Raw genomic sequence first — 24903 nt, 5'->3', positions numbered from 1 at the left:
CTGCTGACCGGAGGACGGAATTACACCTCTCCACAATTTCCACCTAGGTGCTTTACACTGGAAGAATCCTTAGACAGCTAGCCAGCTCCATTCTAGCCAGGATTCACAGGAACATAAATTGCCAGAGCTCACCATGCACACAGGGCATATAAAACACACCTCATCATATCATCTCTGTCCAACAATGCATGTACAAAAAGTTAAAATTTTGCTACAGTAAAAAAGAAACATGAATCCACATTGAATTCAAAAATCTATTGAATAAAAAGTTCATAACAACTACATGATTAAGATTGGTTTTTATTATTTTAATGAAATTGTGGAAAAAGTAAATCATAATTGATAATTTTATTTTAACAAATTGTTTAAGGTGATACTAGCAAAAGCACATTATTTAGCAAAAAAATGTTCCCACAGAGATGAGCCTAATCCCTACTGGAGCAGTAGTAAACAACTAAGGACACATTCTTTCACTTCAAAAGAGAGCCCAGGTGTCAACCCTAGATGAGTACATCTATGGAATCATGGAAGCTATAAAATCTCCCACTGGCATTCATGTCTAATCTTTTTTGCTGTTGTTGTTTTGTGGTAGAGTCTCACTCTAGCCCAGGGAATTCTGTGGTTCCAGGCTGGCCTGAAACTCACTACTATATTCCTGTGTCTGCCTCCCAAGTGCTGGGATTAATGGCATACACCACTATTGTCCAGCACTTTCCTTTTTATCTAAGTAAAGTCTACCTGTAGCCCAGGCTAATCTGTAACCGCTCTATAAAGCCAAGCTAGCTTTGAACTCCCAATGATCCTCCTATCTCCTCCTCCAGAGTGCTGCATTAAAGGTGTGTGTTACCATGCCTGTGTCCTGGTGGTATTTTTAATTATTTTGTTTTTTTTTCTTGTTGATTCTTCACCATTTTGACAAAATATGATATAGCGTAGTTTTATCTTAGGAAAACATCTCGTTTTATCAGACAATGCATTTTCCTTAGTATGATAACACAGATAAATAAGAAAAACAAATTTAAAAACTTATTAAGAACATTGAACCTAAATTTGATTTACGATAATGTAAGATTTCCTGGCTATATATTGTGAAACTATGAACGTTTTAGTTTTTTATACTTCCTAGGGACTTACAGGGTGTTAAGCACCAAACAGGTTATGACCAAAAAACTAAGATAATTGATATTTCAAAATACAACCCTCTCAGCCCCTAACTAGTTTATCATCTTAACCTGGTTAACACACAGAGTTTTAATATTCCTAAAAGCCTACAAATACAGTCATGCAGATGACCAGCTGCAGCTAAAGGAAACATGAACAGTACTCCACAGCTAGCAAACTCTAGTGTGTTACTAACTTAGCTGACCTGTGTGCAATAAAACTATTTTTCCAAACTTTTCACATGGAGACTAGAGAGATCCCTTTTGGAGCAGTAGTCAACGAGTAAGGACCCATACTTTCACTTCAAAATGGGCCCCAAAGGTCAATTCTAGATGAGTAAATCTGTGGACTCATGATTGTGATATTATCCTTATGGAAAAATGTCTTGATGACACTTATGCTTATCCTTAACTGTGACCCACCAGGAAAGTGCATTGTTGCCTTCTATAGCCATATTTTCATGCGCTGAAGAAATGGCTTACTGGATAAGGTGCTGACCGTGCAGGCATGAGTCCCTGAGTTCAGATCCTCAGAACTCCCATAAAGCTAGATGTGGTAGCATGAGTGTCAGTTGTCACAGTGCACCCAGGACAAGAAAGTTCGTGGAGACAGGAAAGGATCCTGAAGGCCTGCAGCCAGCTGGTCCAGACAACACAGTGGAGAGCAATGCACTGTCTCAAACGAAGCAGAAGACGGAGGTCTACATCCGAGGATTCCTCTGGCTGCTACACGTGTGTTGTGGCATTTGTGCACCCAAACCCTCTCTCTCTCAACACAGACACTCATACCATGAATATATTTTTCAATATGGCCTATCCTTCAATCTAAACAGTCATTTGGCTGTGTATGGAAAAGTCCAAATACTTGTATAATGACTCCTATAGTATTGCTGAAAAAATTTCCATGGCTGTTCTGTCTTCTTCATTTTTAAGTTCTACTTAAACCACATACACTTTACTACAATGTAGCCTGAGACCATGTGGGCTAGTTTCCTCTCTCTACATAGTCCACTTATATCTGGTAAGTGTGCCTTGAGTCTAGGAAACTTGGTTCACTCTAACCAGTTGTGTTTACTGAGACTCCTTGGGCATCTTATGGAAAACTTCTTGCAGAGAACACAAGAACCAAGGGACCACCATATCATTTTCATTGCATGTTTGAGATAGGCTCTTGCAGTAGAGGTGGTCTTGAATGCAGTGATTTTCTTGCTTCAGGCTGATGAGGAATGAGAAATATTATTTTGGTGGAGCCGTGGACATAAGTGTTTCAGAAAATCAAAATGGACACAAACCAGAAGGAGATTTATTTATCAGTCAAATGCAGTAAAAACTAAACTGAACAGGAAAGTGCAAACATTGTCCAAGTCTCTGGGGAAAGAAGGGGAGAGATGTGGAAAGTGCAACAATAAACTATCAAAATCTCAAATTGGAACATAATTTCAAATTAATGAAACAGGACCAAGGTACATGTGAAGACAAAATGTGTCTGATGGCATCATTTCCAACAGCATTAAAGACAAGGTGCACAGTCTTCCTAGTGGAATCTTCCTCGAGGGCAGAGTCTGCATACCACTATTGTTCATGTGATCTATAGATTGTGTGTGCACTGTGTGAATGTCATAATCAAATTCTTTGTGTGGTGGGTACTACCATATGTCTCTCACATGGTCCACACTTCATGTCAAAGGAGGCCTTGTAAATATTTCAAATGATGCAAGAACAGGGCCAATCTGTACAGATGCCAGAGATTATAGTATGTGCTAGGAGGCAGTCAAGTCAAGTGCTTGTTAAAATGGTTCAGGGCAACATAGTCATGCCATTCAAGCATTGAGATGAAGACATGGAAATTGAAGTAATTGTATACTTCCTGTGACATTCAGGCAGTTATCAATGCAAACATAACTCAGCTACAGCACAACTAGGCATGGACCTGGGTACTGGGATTGGTTGCCCCACTGTGAACAAACACCACACTATATATAGCTTATTACCTATGTCTATGCTATGCTAGATTGGGACCAGTGAATATTCATTGTAGGATAAAACAAGATCTGCTTAGCTGCAGAAAACAAACTTGAGACCATGACAAAAGTAGAATATTCTAGAATAGAAAAAGCAGGCTTCACATGAAGCTAAATGCAAAGCTCATCTCTACCATGAGCCCAACTAACCTGTCCACTACAGTGGGGCTGTTCTTAAGGGGTTGTGTCCTCTGCAGGACCAGTGCAGCTAAATTCATTCATGGGGAATTCAGCTCCAGAAGCGGCAGCTTGGTCAGCAACAAGGCCTTCTTCCTTCCTGGTGTCTACTCTACCAGACCTGCCATTGGGGATTTGCTCCCCTGTGTGGACAGTTAAGTGTCTCAGCAGGCTTGACATATATTTATAAGTTTTCTTACAGTATTCACAAGCAAAAGTCTTCTCTACAGTGTGCATTTTCTGATGTGTGGCAAGAGTAGAGGGCCTTTTAAAAGACTTCCCACAAATGGGGCACTCATGAGATTTGACCTGAGTGTGAGTTTTCAAGTGTGCTTGCAGACTGGACCTATACACGAACTTCCTCCTACACTGTGAGCAGTGGTACATTTCCTTGTCAGGGTATTTTCCCTGGCTCACACTAAGCTGTGTAACATGACTGTAGGACTTGGTACACAGAGAGCACTCACAGGGCCTCTGACTCTTGTCAAAGTACTGGTGCTCATAGAGGTCTGCCCCCTGAAAGGACTCTATCCCCCACCTGGGGCCACCGGGAATTGGCTCTCCTGTGTGAAATTTCTGGTGAGTAAGGAGCTGACCACATTGATCAAAACAGTGAGCTTGCTCAGTCGGGCTCTTCTGCTTGTGGGGTTGTGGGCCCAGAGGTTGCTCCTGGTGGGAGCTCCCAGCAATATCTCCTGGGCTGTGCCTCTCATAGGTCATGGGCTCCAGACAGTCATCCAGAAACTGTTCTGGGGTTTCTTTGCCAGGAGATTCTAGCTGTTCATACCATCTGTGGAAACTGGTACCTGGAAATTAAACAGAAAATTGAAATACACTATTCACTTTTTCCTTTCTGCCTTAATGCATGTGCTTCATTTCCCCCACTTTCTATCAAAAAAGCTAGCAGAAGTAGATGATGGTTGTTCTTGTATTGCATGAAAAATATAGACAAGGAAAAAATGAAAATGCCTAAAGAGTAGTTGCTACTCCTCATATGGCACCACCCCTTTTTCCTGATAAAGGCTTTTTCTCTCTTTCATCCTGGATTTACAGTTCTCCCTCTATTGGGAACTGGTGATTGTCCTTTATTGCAGCCAGGTTCACATTGCTGGTAGAAATCACCCAACCAAGAGCAGCTTGTGGGAAAAATAGGTTTATTTTAGCTTACAGGCTTGATGGGGAAGCTCCACGATGGCAGGGAAAATGATGGCATGAGCAGAGGGTGGACATCACCCCCTGGCCAACATAAGGTAGACAATAGCAACAGGAGAGTGTACCAAACACTGGCATGGGGAAACTGGCTATGACACCCATAAGCCTGCCCCCAACAATACACGGCCTCCTGGAGGTGTTAATTCCCAAATCTCCATCAGCTGGGAACCTAGCATTCAGAACACCAAAGTTTATGGGGGACACCTGAATCAAACCACCACATCCTTCATGTATGGAATTCAGCAGTCCCTTTACTCGGTCAGTCTCAGTGGGTCAGTTATTATGAGGCTTTGGTATTATATGTCCTGTTCACAGGGAATATGGAAGGAAAGAGGTCCTACCACCACATGCTACTTCCGAGTTCAGGCTGTCGTTGACATATGCCCTCTCAGCATGTATATTTTCCTCTGTTCGGGTTACATTACCAGGATAATCATACAAAAGCTGTCTTTTATTCTCCCAAAATTTAACAACAAATAGCTGATGAAGGGAAGAGGTCATGGAACTCATTTCAAGGATATTCTCATATCTGTGGAAAGGGTGGAACTCCATCCAGGTTTAAAGTCAAACAAGTGACATAGTTTCACACAGATCTTGACATGAGAGACTAATCACCAAGAACAAATTACAATGCTATTGGCAAATGGAGACTGATTTTTTCATATTGATTGCCAGAATGCATGAAGGAGGAGTTTGTGGAGGAGACAGAGACAGGAGAGGAAAAGGCACAGACTGGCGACTAGCTGGAAAACAGCGTGGTTATAGGAGTAATTTCAACAAGGTCTGCTCAAATCAAAAGGGGACTTGGAATGGAATAGGTTGGTGACCAGCTCTGAAAATCTCCACCTCTTGGTTTCAGAGGAGGTCAAGTGGTAGTATTTGAAAGCAAGTCAAATAATGCTCACATAATGCTCCTGTCTGACAACCTCAGGCAAACCATAATCTATATGATCCCAGCCCTGTCACATTTACTTTACTCATTCTTATGACCCGATACCTGACCAAACACATTCAAAGGAAAGAATGGTTTATTTAGGTCGAATGCTTGAGTTGACAGTCCATTGTGATAGGGAAGGTGTGGTGGCAGAATGATGAAACCATACACCAACTTGGACATTAGGTCAGGAGGCATAGAGTGATGAATATTGCTGCTCAGATGTCTCTCCTTTTTTTTTTTTTTTTTTGAGGTAGGGTCTCACTCTAGTCTGGGCTGACCTGGAACTCACTATGTAGTCTCAGGGTGGCCTCAAACTCACGGGGATCCACCTAACTCTGCCTCCCAAGTACTGGGATTAAAGGCATGCACCACCATGCCCGGCTTTCTCCTTTTTTGATGCAAGGCCAACATAATCCATTTTATGTGAAAGAGGGAGAGAGAGAGAATTGGCATCCCAGGGCCACCAGCCACTGAAATCGAGCTCCATATGTGTGGGCTCCTTGTGCACATTGTGACCTTGAGTGCTTCCATCACTGCATCTGGTGTACATGTCACCTGGGCAGGCAAACATGAGAACTTTGGTTTCATAGGCATGTGCCTTAAAAACTCAGCCGTTCCCCCACCAGCCATATTTCTCCTTTTAATTCAAATAGTCTAGTAGCCACACATAGAGTTTGGATGGGTCATCCCACCTCATTGATCCAAATCTAGACCGTCCTTCACAGACATCCCTTATGATATGTCAAGTAGGTGAATCTAGTTCTAGTGAAGTTAACCACTGAGATTACCGCCACATTCCCAGCCCTTGTCAACATGACATCAAAACATGACTTTTAGGGCATAACTTTTCATCACTTATCCCCATATTCTCATGGATATCTCATGGTAAAAAATGCATTTCAATGTTGAAATGTCCCCAAAGTCTGTAGCAGACATAACAGTGTTCAAAAGTCCAAAGTCCAAAGCCTGTTCTAAGACTTCAAGCAATTGCTTGAATGAGAGCCCCTGGGAAATTAATAAGCAAGTTCTATATTTTCAAAATATGGTGGGGCATAGCAAACATTTCCATTTCCAAATGGGAAGAAATAGCAGAAGAGATTTAACAACAGCAACAAATACTGGGTCCCAAAAAGGCAAACATGCAACATGCGAGGCCCAAGGGGGAATAGTGGGTCTACCAATGGAATCATGTGGGCTCCAAGGGGCTTTGCAGCATTACCATGGCAACTGTTGCTGCCTGACACACTCCCCCTTCTCTCCTGGGCTGTCTCCACTCTGAGCCTGCAGCTCTCCTGGCATCTCCAACTTAATGAGGTCTCCACTGCAACTAAGACTTCCCTCTCACAGTTCACACCAAGACCCCTCAGAGCCTTCTTGCAGGGATTCTGACCTCTGACACACAATGTCTGCCCTCAGCTGGCACTCTGAAACTATGCAGTAGAACTCCATGACTCCCTGACTCTTGCTTTTCTCATGTCTGGAAAGGAAATTCCACACAGATGATGAGGAAAAGTTCTGTGGCAGCTTGGGATGGATGCTGGACAGGTGGATAATAGTGGCATCCTCTGTGTACAGATCCATGAGTAAAACTGTCCTAGGCCATTAGTTTGGGTAGAGGAGAATCACATCAGTGACATAGTCAGTTCAGGTTCTCTTCTTTGAAAGGAGTGTGGATTTCCACAGGACAGAGTCTAGCATGAACGGTCATTGTCCTCAGTACATATTCTCTATAGCATCAGCCTAGAGCAGTAGTTTTCAGCTTAATGGCACTACTCTCTGTAAGATGTACACCAGCCTTCGTAGACACCTTCTATGCACTCCTTTTTTTAAAAAAAATTGTATTATTTTTATTTATTTATTTGAGAGATACATACACAGAGAGAAAGAGGGAGAAAGAGGGAGGGAGGGAGGGAGGGAGAGAGAGAGAGAGAGAGAGAGGGGGGGGGGGTAATGGTGCATCAGGTCCTCCAGCCACTGCAAACGAACTCCAGATGCTTGCGTCCCCTTGTGCATCTGGCTAACGTGAGTCGTGGGGAATCAAGCCTTGAACTGGGATCCTTAGGCTTCACAGGCAAGCACTTAACTGCTAAGCCATCTCTCCAGCCCTTCTCTGCACTCTTAAACTTGGTCACATACACTCTCTCAACAAACTTCTCATTTTTAAATTATCTGTATGCCCCAATTGTTACTCTTTTCCTCTGTAGACCTGGATAAGGGACATGAGTAGTAAATGCCAAAATCATACAAATTATAAGTTCTGGTGTATCATAGCAACAGTTCCAATTCTGGGTACCAATTTTCTGTAGAAGTTACATTTCTCCTTGCTGTGTTGAAATCCATGACAAAGCAACTTTTGGAAGGAAGGGTTTATTTTGGCCCACAGATTGGGATTACCGTCCATCAGTGAAGGCATGGTGGCAGGAGCATGAAGCAGCTGGTCACAGTGAATCTTCGCTCAGGAAGCAAAGAGTGAGGAGTGGTGCTGCTTACATAGCTTGCTCCTTTTCATGGGGTCCATGACAGCAGCCCATGGGGATAGTGTCACTTTCAGGTAGAGTGGGACTTCTCACCTCCATAAAAAATATCTCCAAACTTCGCTATAGACAAATCCAGAGATTTGTCTTCTAGGTGATTCAAGAGCCAATCAAACTACCAATCCTGATCAAGAAACACAAGACCTTTCTCTACCACAGGGCCCTGGGTCCTACTAGTTGTCTATTGTTAAGTCCCTCCCCTCCCTCTCCTTCATAACTGCTCTGCAATGACATGTGGATGGAAATGTATGTTGACCCAATGCATTCTCTATGCAGGCTGGAGCCCCACCCAATCCCATATGGTCTTGAGTCACATTCAGCTATGTGTGCTTCAGGAAGACAAAAGTCTCCATTTCTGCACTATTAACCCATCCTCTGAACACTCTCACCCATCCCATCTTCTGACATTCTGCTCACCACTCACTCTTGCCAGGTCAATCCACTAGGCTTCTGTGCTCTAGCCTTTGATAACATTCTCTACATGAAATGCAGCAACATCATTGATCCTGAATGCACTTGACACTTGTTACCAATATCACTCATCTCAGTACTGTTTCCTTATGATTAGCAACCAAGGGGGTGTGGAAAGGCAGGTCTCACAATTGGGCAAAGATCAAACCATTTGTGGAGATGAAAATCTGGGATAGGGTTGAAAACCTAGCATATACAGTATTGCTAGAAAGAAAATGGCTGCAAGTTTGGGAGGACAACTGAACATGTCTACTGTTTCTTGGAATGCCTTTCTATGCTGCAAATCAGTACTGGGGCTGGGGCTGTTGGCTTGACAGTTAAAGGCTCCTGCTCATGCTAAGATTGTAGGTCCACGTTCCATTCTCCAGGACCTACTAGAGCTGGATGCAAAGCAGCATGTGTGTGGCATGTGTATGCACAGCTCCCCAACACACACACACACACACACACACACACACAAACTAAAATGTAATTTAATAAAAATTGAGTCTTGTAGAAATGTTTTAACTGTGAAGGCCCTTGCCTGCAAAGACTAAGGACCCAGGTTCTATTCCCCAGGACCCACATAACCCGAATGCATATGATGGCACATGTGTCTGGAGTTTGATTACAGTGGCTATAGGCCTTGTGTGCCCATTCTCTCCCCTGCTCTCTGTTAAATAGATAGATATAAAATATTTTTTAAAAAATCAATTCTACTTTTCTATAGTTTTTATGATCATGTGATCACTGGAAGATGCAAACTGTGCTATACAGCTTCACACCGGGATGCTGGTACTCACATTTAGTGACTATATGGAATCAGACCACTGTGCATACTTCTGTGACCAGGCTGGCTTGCCATCTTTAGCCTCAATGCCAGTCACTCTGTTTTATGACACAAAGCCTCAGAACAAATTTAACTACAGGAGCCTAATGTAGCTTTTAAAATTCTGGTCCCACTGCTCTGACACTTGTTTGCTCCAAAGACTATTCCCCCATAGTCCCAAATACCCTCACACTCAATTCCTTTAATAGCACAACTTGACCAATTCTTAGCCCACCTGCTGGACAGATCTTGCAACTCCTTACTCCATATCTACAGGCTCTTGATGAAATGAAACCTCTGGCACATAATCTCCCAAGTTTATCTTGGACATCCTTTGACAAAGAGAGTGAACCCCCATTTATGAGTGTGAACAAGGCAAGGGATAACCTCACTTCCATTCTTCTTGTCCCTTTCTTTTACCTTCCTGCCTATCTGATGGTTAGCATCACACAATGAGCAACGCCAGTGTTTCCCCTAAAGCTCCAGCAAGGTGCTCCTGGCCCCAGTTATTTTGTGGGTCAGCCCCCTAATGTGTACATCTCACTCCACATGGGCTTAGCCTGGGGATGTGGTGGTGAGAAAACAGATTGCCTGAAGGTGTGAAAGGGTCAAAATGTCCAATCCCTGTTCCCTTGAGGGACCATGGTCATTGCAAATGAAGGAACCCAAGTAAGGTTCTGAGTCTTTGAATTTGCACACAATGGTATTTGATGACAAGATAGCTCCTGAGCTCTGATTACAATGTGTTTGTTGGTTGTGCTTTATTGTTTTCCAACCTCTACTTCCTTCACAAAATTTGACTTGAAAATCTGTCTAAAGCTTTTTTTTCTTTGTTCTGAGCTCCAATTCCACACTTATCAGTTCAGTGTAGAAATGTATGATCACCCAAACTTGTACATGCTCAGATAAATGCCAACATTTTCTCTACCAGCCAGCCCTATGCAAATGCTGTATCTCTGGCCCATAGTCATCTCCCACCTCACTACTAAGGCTCACTGAACAGGTCCAATCCAGTCCTTCCCCCTTTCTTCAGAGGCCACCCTTCTTCTCTGGTGAGTTGGCCCTCCTAGGGGCTGCACTATGGACCCAATACCCTCAGCATGTGCAACTCAATGGGGAGACTCAACTGCCTGCCAGAACATGAGCTGCTAGGTGGGTGGGATTTTCTCTCTGCCTTGTGTATCCCTGAATTCCCAGAGTTTAGCTAAGGGCTTGGTTCTTCACAGGTCCTCACAATGTTACTTGAGTTAATCCATGCCAAGCAATAATGACTAGGGACATGGATCATAAGACCAGCATATGTGCAAATGGTACATTTATCACTTTTATTTTCTCACATGGACTATTCTCACTGATTTCCATTTTCTTGATCTCCACTGTTGTGTCAATAGTACACAGCTTGGTGAAAATATCACCATGTTTCAGCTGTGCCTGTGGCACTAAGAGAAGATTGTGATCACTCTCGCATCAGTTCTTTCTTTTTCTTTTTATTTATTTATTGATTTATTTTTATTTTTATTTTTTGGTTTTTTAAGGTAGGGTCTCACTCTAGCTCAGGCTGACCTGGAATTCACTATGTATTCTTAGGGTGGCCTCAAACTCTCAGCGATCCTCCTACCTCTGCCTCCTGAGTGCTGGGATTAAAGGTGTGCGCCACCACACCCACCTCTTTTTATTTTTTTCAAGGACAAAGAGCTTTATTTCAGGCTTAAGCTTGGACTCTTGGCTTCACCAGCACAGTGGATCCATGCAAAAGCCTAGCATCAGTTCTTTCATTAGCATGGGGAAAGCTAGGGCAAAGCATGTGGATAACACTGTAGAAGAAAGCCAAAGGGAGATACTTGCAGGGGCTCCTGGGACTGGCTGCCTTTCTCCACTGTATTACTCCTTCTAGAACTCCCTTTGCCCTCTCGGGAATAGAAGGTCTTAAGGAATGTCTGCAGCAATCAACAGGACACTTTGTTAATAAAGAAAACTGCCCTGGATGATGCAAGTTGGGGGAAGGGAGCCATTGCATTATGTTCTGAGAAACATGATTTTGGCTTGGGAATTAAAAAGATAGACAATCCAATCAGCAGAAGATGACACATTATAATGTATTTCATCTGAATAAGGCTTTTATGCCATGAAATCAACTGTGGGCTGTGGGCTTTGGGATGCCACCTCATAGCTCAAAATTTAGTGGTCAACTCAATCATCACTGGAAGATTCAAACAATCATTGGAGATTATCCCATGTGACACTCTTGGTCAAAAGCCTTGTGAGTAAGTGCACTCTTCACTCCTCCCATTAGCAGAATTTTTAACACCTTCCTCCTCTCACCAATCTTCTTCATTAACCCAAGGGTCCAATGTCATTGGGAATTGATATTCAGAACCCAACACATCCCACAGAAACAAAGAGGAGAAATCCAAACCTCGCCTTACCAAGGCCAAGAGAGGCATGATGTTGGCCATCATCATAGTTTTTCAGCTCCTGTGGCTCTACTTCTGGGATGCCAAGGAGATTGGTGCCAGGTTCCATTACGTGGAGTGCAGATGAATGAGAGAGCGTGTGTGGAAGCATGGATAATTGATGCTCTGGCCCACGTTTGTCCTTGGGTTTACCATCTATGTTGGCCTAGAGGAAAGACAGAAACTGTAACTGGAAATACTGCTAGCCTCATCACATTCTAAATGTGCCATGAACCAGTAGCCATGGGAGGAGAGCCAGACATGCAGAGTTAAAGTTTCTAAAGACTATCATAATCAGCACATATGAAGAGAAAAGATCCACCGTAGAGGTACCAGGTCAAATTCATTCCAGCATTTTCAAGCCCCCAGAATTTCAGCACATGAGCCATGCAACAAGGAAGAGTGAGATGTTCAAGCTACTCTTGTGTCCACACCAAAGTTTCCTAGGTGGGGTGACATTCCACTCTCCTACCAGATGTCCAGATACTCTGGTCACATTCCAAGTGCTGATACAATTGAAGTGCCCTGTGTCTACAGTGCTACAAAGAATAAGTGTAGACCCTCCACAGTAATATAATCAACACAAACCTGGCAGACCCAGAGCAAGTAAAACTGCATACCCAGGTTTCTTTAAGGAGCCAGGAAAGACTGGCAGACTCCTTTGCAGGTTGTGGGTGCCCTGAAGCCAGCATCTTACTAGGAGGGGCCTACACCCAAAATAAATAGGTGCTGAATCTCAGCTGGAAGCTTGTACTACCTCTCCTGTGTTCCATGGCCCTTTGCTCAGACATGCCATCCCTGAACACAGGCTTCAAAGACTGGGTCAGAGAAGTTTCAAGCGCTATTCTAGACATGCTGACAGGTGAGGCAACTGGAATTTGGTGGGATAGTGGTGGGAACATCACCATGCAGAGTGCTTGCTTGATGCTTCCATATGTGGAATTCCCTCTCAAACACTTATACAGATCACAAATATCTAATATGTAACATAAGCAATTTCCTATTGTTCAGGGGGAAAGAAATTTGGCTAACTTGAATGTGCTAGGAATGTACCAGTGCACAAATCAAAAGAAGTCCACACTGCTGACTCTTTGAGCTTGCCAAGACTTATCTTCCACTTGAGGAAACCATGCAACCAAGTCAGAACTTCCCATACCACTCATTCCATGGCCTGAATTCCTGACTGTCCCAACACAGTAACAGTAGATACAAACCCAAGCATGCCATCACTTCATGATGTCTTCCTGTGAGGTGAAACCCAATCATGACTATTGACAATGCATGTGTTGTATAATAAATGAGAATCTTTTTCTTTACAGCCTATCCACCCTCTAGTCCATTAGGCTCTTCACACTCTTCTTGAGGAGAGCTAAGGAGAAAACGTTTCAGAGCACAGAGCAATGCACTTACATCTTTGGCCAATGTACATGTTATGTTCTTTGAAAACGTTGTGGCCTAGTAGTAGAGGGGACACTCACATAGGTGGACTATAGAGAGTGCTGGGGCCACACACAGTGGAGAACCTCTCACCACGTGCTGAATGCCACCCAAAGAGAAAGCTGTGTACAACACTGGAGAACTCAGCTGAATGACACAGGGACACAATGGGTGGTCTCGGCCCGGCCCAGCTGTGTGCGGTTCCCCTTTCATCTAAGAACAAAGACTACAGCATCATTTTCTCACCTGCCACTCTGGTCTGCCACAATCTCTCTGCAGGTCTTCTATCAGGGAGAAAAGTGTCTTTCGATCCCTTGGGGCATACATTCTCACCGTGGTCCCTAGGTCTGAAGGTAAAATACGTAGGAATTGCTCCAACACGAGCAGCTCCACAATTTCTTCTGCAGAATGCATCTTTGGCTTCAGCCATTGAGAGCAGAACTCCCAGAGCTTGAGGAAAGCTTCTTGAGGCCTTGCAGCTTCTGAGTACTGGAACTGCCTGAAGCGCTGGCGTGCCGCCTCACACTGCACGCCATAATCTTGCCAAAGAGGAAGCTGGCTAAACAAGGAGGAGGTTCTTGTGGCATGGCTGCTGGTTCTAGCCATGGGGCCTGGTATGTGCTTACAGCTTATTTGGAGCCACAGTTCTCAGATTCCAGCTTGTTTGGGAGTTCATTCGTGGAGGAGGAGCCACCTACAAGAAAGGAGACAAATCCATGACCTTTGCCATTTCCCACACACTGGCATGAACTCCTAGCTCTTTCTCAGCTCTGCATTTTTTTTAAATTATTTTTATTTATGAGAGACAGAGAGAGAGAGAAAGAATGGCCACACCAGGGCCTCCAGCCACTGCAAACAAACTCCAGATGTGTACACCCCCTTGTGCATGTGGCTAACGTAGGTCCTGGGGAATTGAACCTGGGTCCTTTGGCTTTACAGGCAAGTGCCTTAACCGCTAAGCCATCTCTCCACCCCCTGTAGTGGTTTGAATTAGGTACTCCCCCGCCCCCATAAACATATGTGTTCTAAATGCTTGATTCCCCAGCTGGTGGCAATTTGGGAACTGGAGCCTACTGGTGTTGTTGAAGGGGACTTCAGCTCTGCATTTTAATCAGTGCCCAAAATTAATTCATAACCATCAACACCTGCAAGAGCCAACCGAAGGGCATGTGGAAAACCTGCCATAGCCTTCTGGTTCATGTAGACAAAGTCAGGATTTGGCATGCCAGGGGGAGACAGGATCACCAGTGCCACACGTGTCTACCTCTCCACTCTGAGCTCACTTCTGGGTGAATATAGAAATGGACTAAACTGTCCTTTCTGTGGTTTTGGCTTCATTGAGCCTCTTGGACCCACGCTGAACTAGCTCTGCACTTCTCAGCCAGGCCTAATGTCAGAAGCTCTGAGTGTGGACAGTGTTTTACGATGACACACTCCTTTAGTGTGCAGGTTAGGAAACGGACAAACGAATGTCAGTGCTGATGAGAACAGCCCATGTTCAGGTCCAGAATGGTGAGATCAATTAGAAGGAGGGTGGACAGGCACCTACTGTACTGCACAGTGCATGGGTGGTCTCACATGTATATGAGGGAGAAGTAGGAAACACAGTGACAGAATATTTGGTTAGTAATATGGCATTGAAACCCAGATTAGTTACAAAAGAAAACCAAATTTTAGGCTCCCTGCTAACCATCCTGTGAGGATCACTTCAATGCTCCAAGCTTCCTAAGCTCACACAAATTACTCTACAAATACATGGACATAGAACAACATATTTGCATGGTCAGTGCATATTTTAAAAAAAATCAAGAGGAATTTTTTTCTAGGTAGGGTCTAACTCGAGCCAAGTCTAATCTGGAACTTACTCTGTAGTCCCAGGCTGGCCTTGAACTCACAGTGATTCTCCTACCTCTGCCTCCCAAGTGCTGTGATAAAACATGTGTGACAGCATACCCAGCTGAGAGGATTTATTCGTAGATCCAAAGATAAACAAATGCAGAACTGACTGGAAATATTGAGTTTCGGTAATGGCATGTCTAAGAGTATGGTTAGTACTTATCAATGCTCACATTGAGAAGGAATTGCAATTTAATAATGTACCCCAAGGTCTTGGAAAAACAAGAGGAGGGGCCAGAGAGATTGCTCAGTGTTAAAGGCATATACATTTTATCTTTTAAATATGTGTTAGTTATAAGTCTAGGCAGAACATTTTAGTAGTCCTGAAAACATTTTATCAATAGTTAAAAGGTTGACAAATAGAGGAACCTAGTTAACTTGGTCAGGTTCTCTAAATTCAGTATTTCATGACCATTATTATGACCAGGTTAACATCAATGAGTTAAATTTAAGTTTACAACCTACATACCATAGCAATCTGCTACCAACCAGGGCCCCATACTTTATTAGTCTGATGCAAGCCCTAGGCTAACAGTCATTTTATATCTCAAGAAATCTGTAATCTGATTAAGTACTTTGTCTCTAGCCTTCTTTTTAAGCTTACTCATATCTTCATCTACATAGTTTTACCTTACAATCCACGTATCCACTCTGTAACAATTTTGTTCATCAAACATTTAACATCCAACATTTAAAGTTTCCTCTCCAATCGATCTTCTTCAGTCAGTTCAACTCATAACTACCAACAAAAACTTTTATTGTGCTTACCACAAGACTTTTAATATGACCACAGTGCATGGGAGGTCTCATGGTTATACAAGGGAGAAATAGTGAACAAAGAGACAGAATAGTTGGTTGGTAATATGGCATTGAAACCCAGATTAGTTACAAAATAGACCAAATTTTAGGCTCCCTGCTCACCATCCTGTGAGGATCACTTCCATGCCCCCAAGCTTCCTAAGCTCACACAAATTACTCTACAAATACATGCACATGGAACAACATATTTGCATGGTCTGTGTATATTTGAGGAAATCAAAAGGAAAACAAATTTTCAAGGTAAGGTCTCATTCTAGCCAAGACTGACCTGGTACTCACTGTGTAGTCCCTTAATGGCCTTTACCTCACAATGATCCTTCTACCTTTACCTGGTATAAACTGTGTGTGTCAGTAGAATCAGCTAAGTAGAATTTTTTTAAATCCCTAGAAGCTGGTCATGGAGGTTCTCCCCTTTAATCCTAGCACTGGGGATTCAGAGGTAAGAGGATTGCCATGAGTTCGAGGGCACCCTGAGACTACATAGTGTATTTCATGTCAATCTGATCTAGTGTGAGAACCTACCTCAAAAAAGCAAAAAAAAAAAAAAAAAATCCCTAGAACCAAATTTAAACAAAATCATAGCTTATTGGAAATGTTGGGGTACTGAAATGATATGTCTAAGAGTACTGTTAGTACTTACCAACACTCACATTGAAAGTGAATTGCAATTTAACAATGTACCTCAAGGCCTTGGAAAATAAGAGGAGGGAATAGACAGACTGGTCAGTGGTAAAGACACTTAGAAAGCCTTCCAGCCCAAATTCAATTCCCCAGTAACCACCTAAAGCCAGATGTAGAAAGTGGCACATACATCTGGAGTTGGTTTGCAGTGGTGAGGGGCCCTGGTGTGCACATTCTTTCTCTCTGTCTCTGTTTCTCTCTCTCTCTCTCTCTCTCTCTCTGTCTGTCTCTCTTTGCAAATAAATAAAACATTGAAAAAGTAAAGACAAATCAAACACAAATGCAAACTATGATAGAAATAATAACATTTGGGCAGTAATTAATGAAATGTAGACTAAAAGAGCAATACAAAGAAAGAATTAAGAATGATTTGCCTGTTGGTAAGAATGAGATCCACAAAACCTTCGACAACATAACCAGAAGCAGAAAGAGAGAAGATAAACATTTAAGATTTTAAAAAGTGGGTCCTATACAGAAGGATACAAGTTCAAGGACATCATGGGTCTTAATGAGACATTTTCAAAATGAGAAATGGGAAATGGAATGGGTATTTTAAAGACCAGGAAATGTATAAACAGTGGATACATTCTTAGACATGGATGACTGAGAAAAATTACATCAGGAGGATATAAAGAACTTAAAACGATGTGATGTGTGAGGAGCAGCTAGATGGAAGCCATGATAGACTGCCAATAAAGGAAACCCAGGAACAAATGAGTCTATTCCCATTTTCTACCAAAACCGCTAAAGAAGAACTAACACCAGGGTTCCTTAGGGTACTATATAAACACTAAAAGATTGGAACACCAACAATTTTGTTTTTTAAAACTAGAATTACTGGCTGCAGGGATGGCTCAGTGGTTAAGGTGCTTGCTTATAAAGCTTAAAGACCCAGGTCTGACTCTCCAGTTCCCAAGCAAGCCATTTGCACAAGGTAGTGCTTAACTCTGGAGTTCATTTTCAGTGGTTAGACGTCCTGGCACACACATTCTCTTCCTCCCCTCTCAAATTAATAAATAAAATACAAAACAGTTTCAAAAGGGAAAGTGGGTGAAGGGAGGGTATTACCATGGGATATTCTTTATAATCATGGAAGTTGTTAATAAAAATTTGAAAGGAAAAAAACCAGAATTATTCTGGAACCCAAACCAGATATTCTCCAACTAAAAGAAAATTATATGCCAACTCCCCTAATGAATACAAAGGCAAAAATATGGCACCAAAGAATTTCCAGCCACATTCTGTAGGACATTGAAGAACATCATACACGTCTGTCAAAGTGGCTTCCTTCCAGCATTGCAAAACATTATATTTAATTCAGAAAATAGACTCGGGGACTAAAATCTCATGATCACCTCAATAAATGAAGAAAAGGCCTTTGACCAAGTTCAACACACCTTCATGACAAGAAGTCTGAATAACCTAAGAAAATGAAAGAAAACAAAACAAAACCAAAATCTATCCAAGTGGGAATAGATGAAAATATCTTACATAGTGAAGATGTAAGGTGGCCCATGTGTATGGAGTTCATTTGCAGCAGCTGGAGGCCCTGGAGTGCACCTCCTCACTTTATGTGCCTCTCTCTCTCAAGCTCTCTCTCAAATAAATAAATACAAATAAATATTTAAAAAATAATGGATCTACTGAGGAGGAAACCAGGGGCAAAAGTTCCATTTACAATGGCTTTCAAAAACTAAAATACACATGGGCATGATGGCTCATGTCTACAATGCCAGCCAGCTTCAGGAGGCTGAGATAGGAGAATTGCCACAAGATTGAAGCCAGTCTGGACTACATAGCACATTTCAGGTCTGCCTGGCTACAAAATGAGACTTTATTTCAAAAAGAATATAATAAAGCACTTAAGAATAAAGTTAATCGAAAGGTTAAAGGACTCTACAATGAGAACTTTACAACATTGAGGAAAAAAATTAAGGAGACCTCCTCACTTTCCTAGATTGGCAGATTACTAAAATTCTGAAAAACATGGGGACATTTTTAATCCTCAAAGCAATCACACACACACCCCATCCCAGGACTGAGGGTAAGGCTCTTGCTTTAAGTCAGGTGTCTCAAAAGACATTTTCATCAATTAAGGAAAAAAACTCACCTGAACCTTCATGACCACCAGAACCCCTGCATCTTCCCATGACACTGCTGCTAATAACAATACGATGGCTTACTCTGCTACTTGAGAACTATTTTTATGTAATTAATGTATGCTTTCTTGTTTATAAATGCCTGATTTAAAAGAAAAAAAGGAATGAATGAAGCTACTCAAGGAGGTTAGGAGGTTAAAGGACTCTACAATGAGAACTTTAAAACATTCAGGAAAAAAGCTGAAAAGACCTCCTCACTTCCATAGATTGGCAGATTACTATTGTAAAAACTTGGGGACATTTTTAATCCTCAAAGCAATTTAAAGAATCAATAGAATCCCTGTCAACATTTCAGTGATCTTCCTCACAGGACTTCGAAAAGCAATTCTACAATTCATTTGAAAATACATAAGATTCTAGATGGCCAAGGGAGTCTTAAACAGATAAAGTAATGCTAGAGCTATAACAATACCTGATTTAAAATCATGCTACAGAGCCACAGTAATGAGCACAGCTTGGTACTGACACACAACCAAAGACACCTAGAGCAAGATAACAGAATACACGATGGAGAACTAAGCCATACAGCTACAACAGCCACATGAGCTTGGGCAAAGGTATCAAAACCACACATTGAAGAAAACACACACTCTCCAAATGGTGCTGGAAACAGGGTGTGTTGACACATTTATGTGATCTTGCTGTATGAGAGGAAGATCAGGAGTTCAAGGTCATCCTTGACTACATAATAAGCTTGAACAAAGTATCATGCAGTCAAGGTCATCCTTAAGTAAGTAATGAGCTTGGATAACAGAGTTTTAACAAGGTATCAAAAACATCCATTGCAGAAAACATGGCCTCTTCAACAGTGCTGGTGTCTTAACACATTTTGGTAATTTTACTATGTGGGAGGAAGATCAGGAGTTCAAGGTCATCCTTGACTACATAATGAGCATGGACAAAGTGTCATGTAGTCAAGGTCATCCTTGAGTAAGTAGTGAGCTTGGATAACTGAGTTTGGGCAATGGTATCAAAATCATACATAGTAGAAAACGCAGCCTCTTCAACAGTGCTGGTGTGTTGACACATTTTGGTAATCTTGCTATGTGGGAGGAGGGTGAAGGAGAATTAGGAGTTCAAGGTCATCCTTGAATACATAATGAATTTGATATGATAATAGATTGTGCTGAGAATGTAAAAGAAAGGAAGGCAGGCAGGCAGGCAGATGGGGGGGGGGGGCAGGGGAGGGTGTCAGAGGAGGAAGCCGGATGAAAGGAAAAGGAAAGAAAAGAAAAAAAAAAGCCTTTCAGGCAAACTGGGTTCAAGAAGTCAGCCAGTTTGGGAAAATGGTTGCAAGCCCCCTCCCTAAGGTTGTATAAGAGGTAAACAACTACTTTGGGAGACTCCAGCCACCTGGCATAGTATAAGTCCTGCACAGTGTGCCTGATTCTCTCCCAGTGGCCAGGCCCAGGGGACTGCGAGTCCTGTAGGGTGCTGCGTACGCTTCGACCAGCACAGCTGCCAGAAAAGGGTGCAGTTTGCCCCACAGCTGCAGTCCCTGTGAGTCATCACCACCTCTTCATCTTCTGGGGTGGGCTGTTCAGTGATGAAGCTGCCTCTGAGTTATCCACTGTTCCTATGAACAGCCCCCTACTCTGCTCTGTAAGTAACCCCAATAAACGCATTGCTTCACCACAACTCATTTTGGTCTGTCTTCTGAGCCCTAGTTGGGGTCAATATATATGTGTCCTATGTTTGTGTGTCCATTGAAAAAAAGGTTCCTGCCACAGCAGAATAAATGAAAAACCACATATCCCTCACCCTGCACAAAATTCACTTTAGAATAGATTATAAACTTTAACATAACACCCATAATTATGAAACTTCTGGAGGGAAGTATAAAAGTTCAATATATTGTACAGGCATGGTGGTGCACATCTTTAATCTCAGCACCTGGGAGGCAGAGATAAGAGGATCACCATGAGTTCGAGTCCATCCTGAGTTTACATAGTAAATTCCAGGTCAGCCTGAGCTAGAGTGAGACCTTACCTCAAAAACAAAAAGAGATTAAGATAATGTGGTACATATACACAATGACATTTTACTTATCTAGCCATAAAAAAGCAACATTTGCAGGAAAATGTGTGAAACTGGAGATCATTATGATCATAATGAAAATTAAGCCATATTTGGAAAGGCAAATATCATGTTTTCTCTCCTATGCTGATTTGCAATTCATGCCTATATATGGAAATGTATACATAACTATATGTATGTAAAAGTGTAAAAAACTGGGGCAGCGATGAAAGGGACCAGTATGGTGGTGGGGAGAAATTGACAGGCAAAACAGACACATTTCGCATGTTTTCCTTCTATCTAGATTTAACAACATAAACACACATACAAATGTATATGAACATTTATCCATGCATGAAAATCAAAAGGCAACTGTTTGTGAGAGTAAGGAAAACATCAGAACCGGTAAGTGGTATGAGGAGGGTTAATGGCATTAAGGTATTGAAATCTATTATTTTGTGCACTAACTAAAAACAACAAAATCATAGCAATTAACTATATTATTATGTACATGGTTAACAATATTCTATTCCCCACTTGTCTTGAAAGATGAATAACTTAAATGATTAATCAATTTTTAAAATATTTTTTTTTTTGTTTTTCGAGGTAGGGTTTCACTCTGGCCCAGGCTGACCTGGAATTAAATATGTAGTCTCAAGGTGGCCTTAAACTCATGGTGATCCTCCTACCTCTGCCTCCTGAGCACTGAGATTAAAGGCGTTCGCCACCACACCCGGCGATTTTTCTCATTTTTAAGTAATATCTATAATGTTTTCCATAGTGTCCATAATTCAGATAATCAATTTATGCATGTAAATTCCTTATAGTAAACTAATAGGTAGAGATTATATACTTTTTGTTATGCAAACGTATCATCACACTATTTATTTGTTATAAGTATCCATTGTCGGTTGTATTTAAAAAAATATTTCTTGAGCTGGAGGGATGGCTTAATGGTTGGGGCCCTTGCCTGCAAAGCCAAAGGAAATACGTTTGAGTCCCCAAGACCGGGATAAGCCAGATACATAAGTGGAACACGAACCTGGATTTCCTTTGCAGAAGCTGGAGGCACTGGTGTACCCATCCACCTCTCTCTCTCTCTCTCTTTCCCTCAAATAAATAAATAAAAACATATATAATTTCCAGCCAGGTGCAGTAGCACTTGCCTGTAGTACCAGCTACTCCAGAGGCCAACGTGGAACTATACAGTTCTGGGCTGTACAGAGCCCAACATGTATCCACACCAAGTTTGGCATCAGTATGGTAACTTCCAAGGAGCCAGGGACCACCAGGTTGCCCAAGGAGGAGTGGATCAGCCCAGGTCATAAACGGATCAGGTCAAATAATATTTCTGGCTGGGAAGAATGCTTCATGGTTATTCACATGATTGCTTGCAAAATTTATAGGCCTGTGTTCAATTTCCAAGCCGTCCACATAGCCCAGATGCAAAATGTGGCAAAAGCATCTGGTTTTCATTTGGTAGGGACAATTGTCACACTCCCCCCAACACACACAGTCCAATAAATAAGTGTGGTTATATTTAAAGTAGGTCATTTTATGAAATGTATTTACCAAGGAGTGATTTACTCTCAGAGGACAGTTAGGTGATCTGGTATTCAATGGAAAGCAAGCAAAGGGTCATGACTCTTCCCTCTACCCACATTCATCGCGATATGAGGCACTCACTTAGGAGCACAAGCAAGGCACCTATCTTTCTGTCTGTGATGCAGGATCCCAAAGCAACACATCACAATGCTCTCATTTGCTCCAAATATTTGCCCTCCTTCCATTCTCCTTGGCTTTCACATGTTGCACAGGCCAAGGCTGGAAGAAGCAGGTGGTTAGGCCCTCACTAGAAAAAAGCCAAGCTGAGCATGGTAATGTAAGACATAAATTCCAGCACTCCGAAGGCAGAGATAGAAGTACTGCTGTGAGTTCGAGGCCAGCTTGGGCCAACAAAGTGAGTTCCAGGTCAGCCTGGCCTAGAGTGAATGAGACCCTTCCTTGAAAAATCAAAAAAGAAGGAAAAATCGAATGAAGCCTAGCTTAACCCCCTACCTCCACCATGAATGGACCCGTGTCCGGAGAGTGCACAAGGCTCCCATCGCACACATCCACGCGAACTCCTGGCTCCATCACCCTTCCCAAGCCTGCTGAGGGCTGAAGTTGGCCGCTAACTATCACCTTCTGCAGGACCTCCGCCTACAGGTGTCCAGGGCTAGTAGCCCTGGGCACAAGTGCCGCAGCTTCCCGGTGCTGGAGCCAGACTCCCAAGTGTTCACAGGCCCTCCCTTCCTCTTCCCTCCCCCAAGCCCATCTCTGTGTTCGGGGCTTACTTGTAGAAGGCCGACAATGGGCGCCCAGGTTCCCGGGTCTCGGGGCTCTGGAGCCTCTCTGACCGCCCTGCTGAAGCTCCACTTTGCGCAGCCAAGCGAACCTTTGGAAGCTCCAAGCGTGCAGTGCCGTGAGTGCGGCAGCTCCTCAGCGCGCACCTGGACGAAGTGGAGTCAGTGCCCTGCCCGTGGGTCTGAAAAACAGGTCCCCACTAATCAGGTCAAGGACGGGTCAGCCACGCCCTTTCCGTGCTTCAGAACGCCCTAACCCTAATGGCTTTGTATTCACTCACAGAAAGATTGAAGCTCTGATCCTGGATGGCACAGCAAAATCTCAACTTCGTCTGACTAATGTGTGTTCTAATATAAGAGTCTTAAATATTTAGCCACTCCTGGTTTTATTCCTTACTCCAGTGAAAATGAAGCCACCCAACAGCATCCAGTCCCAGTAGGCGCAAGTTGACCTTTTCTGAAACTCCATCCCGTTGACCTCATAATACATTGTTGCTACTGGGAAAGGTCTGAACTCACCCTTTATCCTCTGGGTTGTTGGCATATCTGGGGAGCTCCACATGGGGTCTGCAAGGACCTCCGAACAGGCTGCCTATAAACATGATGGACCTGGGCACATCGGGTGAGAAGAGCAACTAGCAGTAGGTCCTTGTTAGTCCCTAAGTGACTTTGAATTCCTGAGGCCCCCTGTAGGTTGAAAGGAGTTCACGCAGGAATCTCTTGGTGCTGGGAATTCAGGGTGGGGGTGGGCATAGGGGCTGTGGTGACCAGTCAGTGTGTACGTATTGTGCACACTTAGTTGTGCACCCTGTCAGACTCATGTCCCTGGGTCTCCTCCAGCAGAGACCTCAGAAGACAAGGAGCAACCCTCCAGGTTAGCCAACTGGGACTCATGTGGAACTGCTCAGGAATCCAGCACCCTACCCAAGGTCCAGTTTGCCTACATGTTGGGGGAGCTTTTCAGCACGAGTTTTCCACATTTCTTTGAACTCAAAGTATTGTTCTAGTGTTAATTGGAGGTACATAATAAGTATAGTTCCCCACTGCTTATTTTTAAATATCTATTTAATATTTTGAAGATAGAAATGAACTAATAATAACTACAACATTTTTTCCAAGACATGACCCCAACTTTCAAACTATTTACCCTCTAACTTGATCAGCACACCAGGAAGTAATAATGTTGTAAGTGATGGACTACTACTAACTGAAAACATAACACAAGCCAGAACGAAGGGCTATCAGCATAACTCTGGAGGGTCCTGGATTAAGTAATATTTAAATAAATGTATATGAAATGAAATGTAGTAACAGGAGGCTGGCTATAGGGAATAGTATCTCACACCATATTTACCAAAATCACAAATCATCAAAATGTAAATACTGACACTAAAAAGTAGAGTTAGTCACATACAACACAAGCAGTGTATCATCTAAGAAAGCTGAGGAGGATATAAGACACAAGAGGGCATCAGTCATATTAACTAACTTCTGGCTTCTAGAAATGGATGTTATTCTTTCTAGACATTAGGTCCCAAAAACTTCAGATGATGATGGCCTTGGGATACCAACTGCTATCTGATGTCACCATCTCCTTTTATAGGAGTTCCCTGGGTGTCCTTGACTCCATTGACAGCAAAAAGTAGAAATCTTGGTCACATAAGCTTCCAAACCTCACTGCAGGAAGTAGCTAGATAAGACGATATTTCAAAAGAGTTTAGGGTTTCCAGGTCTTGAGCAGGTGATGTGAGGAAGGAAGGAGATATGCTTGGTGGAG

At 42.7% G+C, this 24903-nt stretch overlaps 1 protein-coding gene across 1 annotated transcript; it reads right to left on the bottom strand.

The window, feature by feature from the left end:
* Positions 1-3355: 3355 nt before the first annotated feature.
* On the bottom strand, positions 3356-13816 carry LOC101607328 (zinc finger protein 449-like). The gene is made up of 4 exons (XM_012947797.2): positions 13457-13816; positions 11747-11939; positions 10658-10759; positions 3356-4164 (listed from the first exon to the last, which is right to left on the bottom strand). The coding sequence occupies exons 1-4, from the start codon at positions 13814-13816 to the stop codon at positions 3356-3358; spliced, it is 1464 nt and encodes a 487-aa protein (XP_012803251.2).
* Between the last annotated feature and the right edge of the window lie 11087 nt (positions 13817-24903).

This window comes from Jaculus jaculus, chromosome X, assembly GCF_020740685.1.
Source record: "Jaculus jaculus isolate mJacJac1 chromosome X, mJacJac1.mat.Y.cur, whole genome shotgun sequence".
Taxonomy (NCBI): Eukaryota; Metazoa; Chordata; class Mammalia; order Rodentia; family Dipodidae; genus Jaculus; species Jaculus jaculus.
Note: the sequence above shows the minus strand (reverse complement) of the source record. Positions and strands in the feature narration are given on the sequence as shown.

Excerpts from the sequence above, each read along its gene's own strand:
- LOC101607328 (XM_012947797.2), bottom strand. The coding sequence starts at position 13,816 with ATGGCTAGAACCAGCAGCCATGCCACAAGAACCTCCTCCTTGTTTAGC. Across the intron at positions 10,760-11,746 it reads TCATGCCTCTCTTGGCCTTG|TGCCACAGGCACAGCTGAAA; the intron begins GTAAGGCGAGGT and ends ATCTTCTCTTAG. Across the intron at positions 4,165-10,657 it reads AATCAGTGAGAATAGTCCAT|GTACCAGTTTCCACAGATGG; the intron begins GTGAGAAAATAA and ends TTTAATTTCCAG.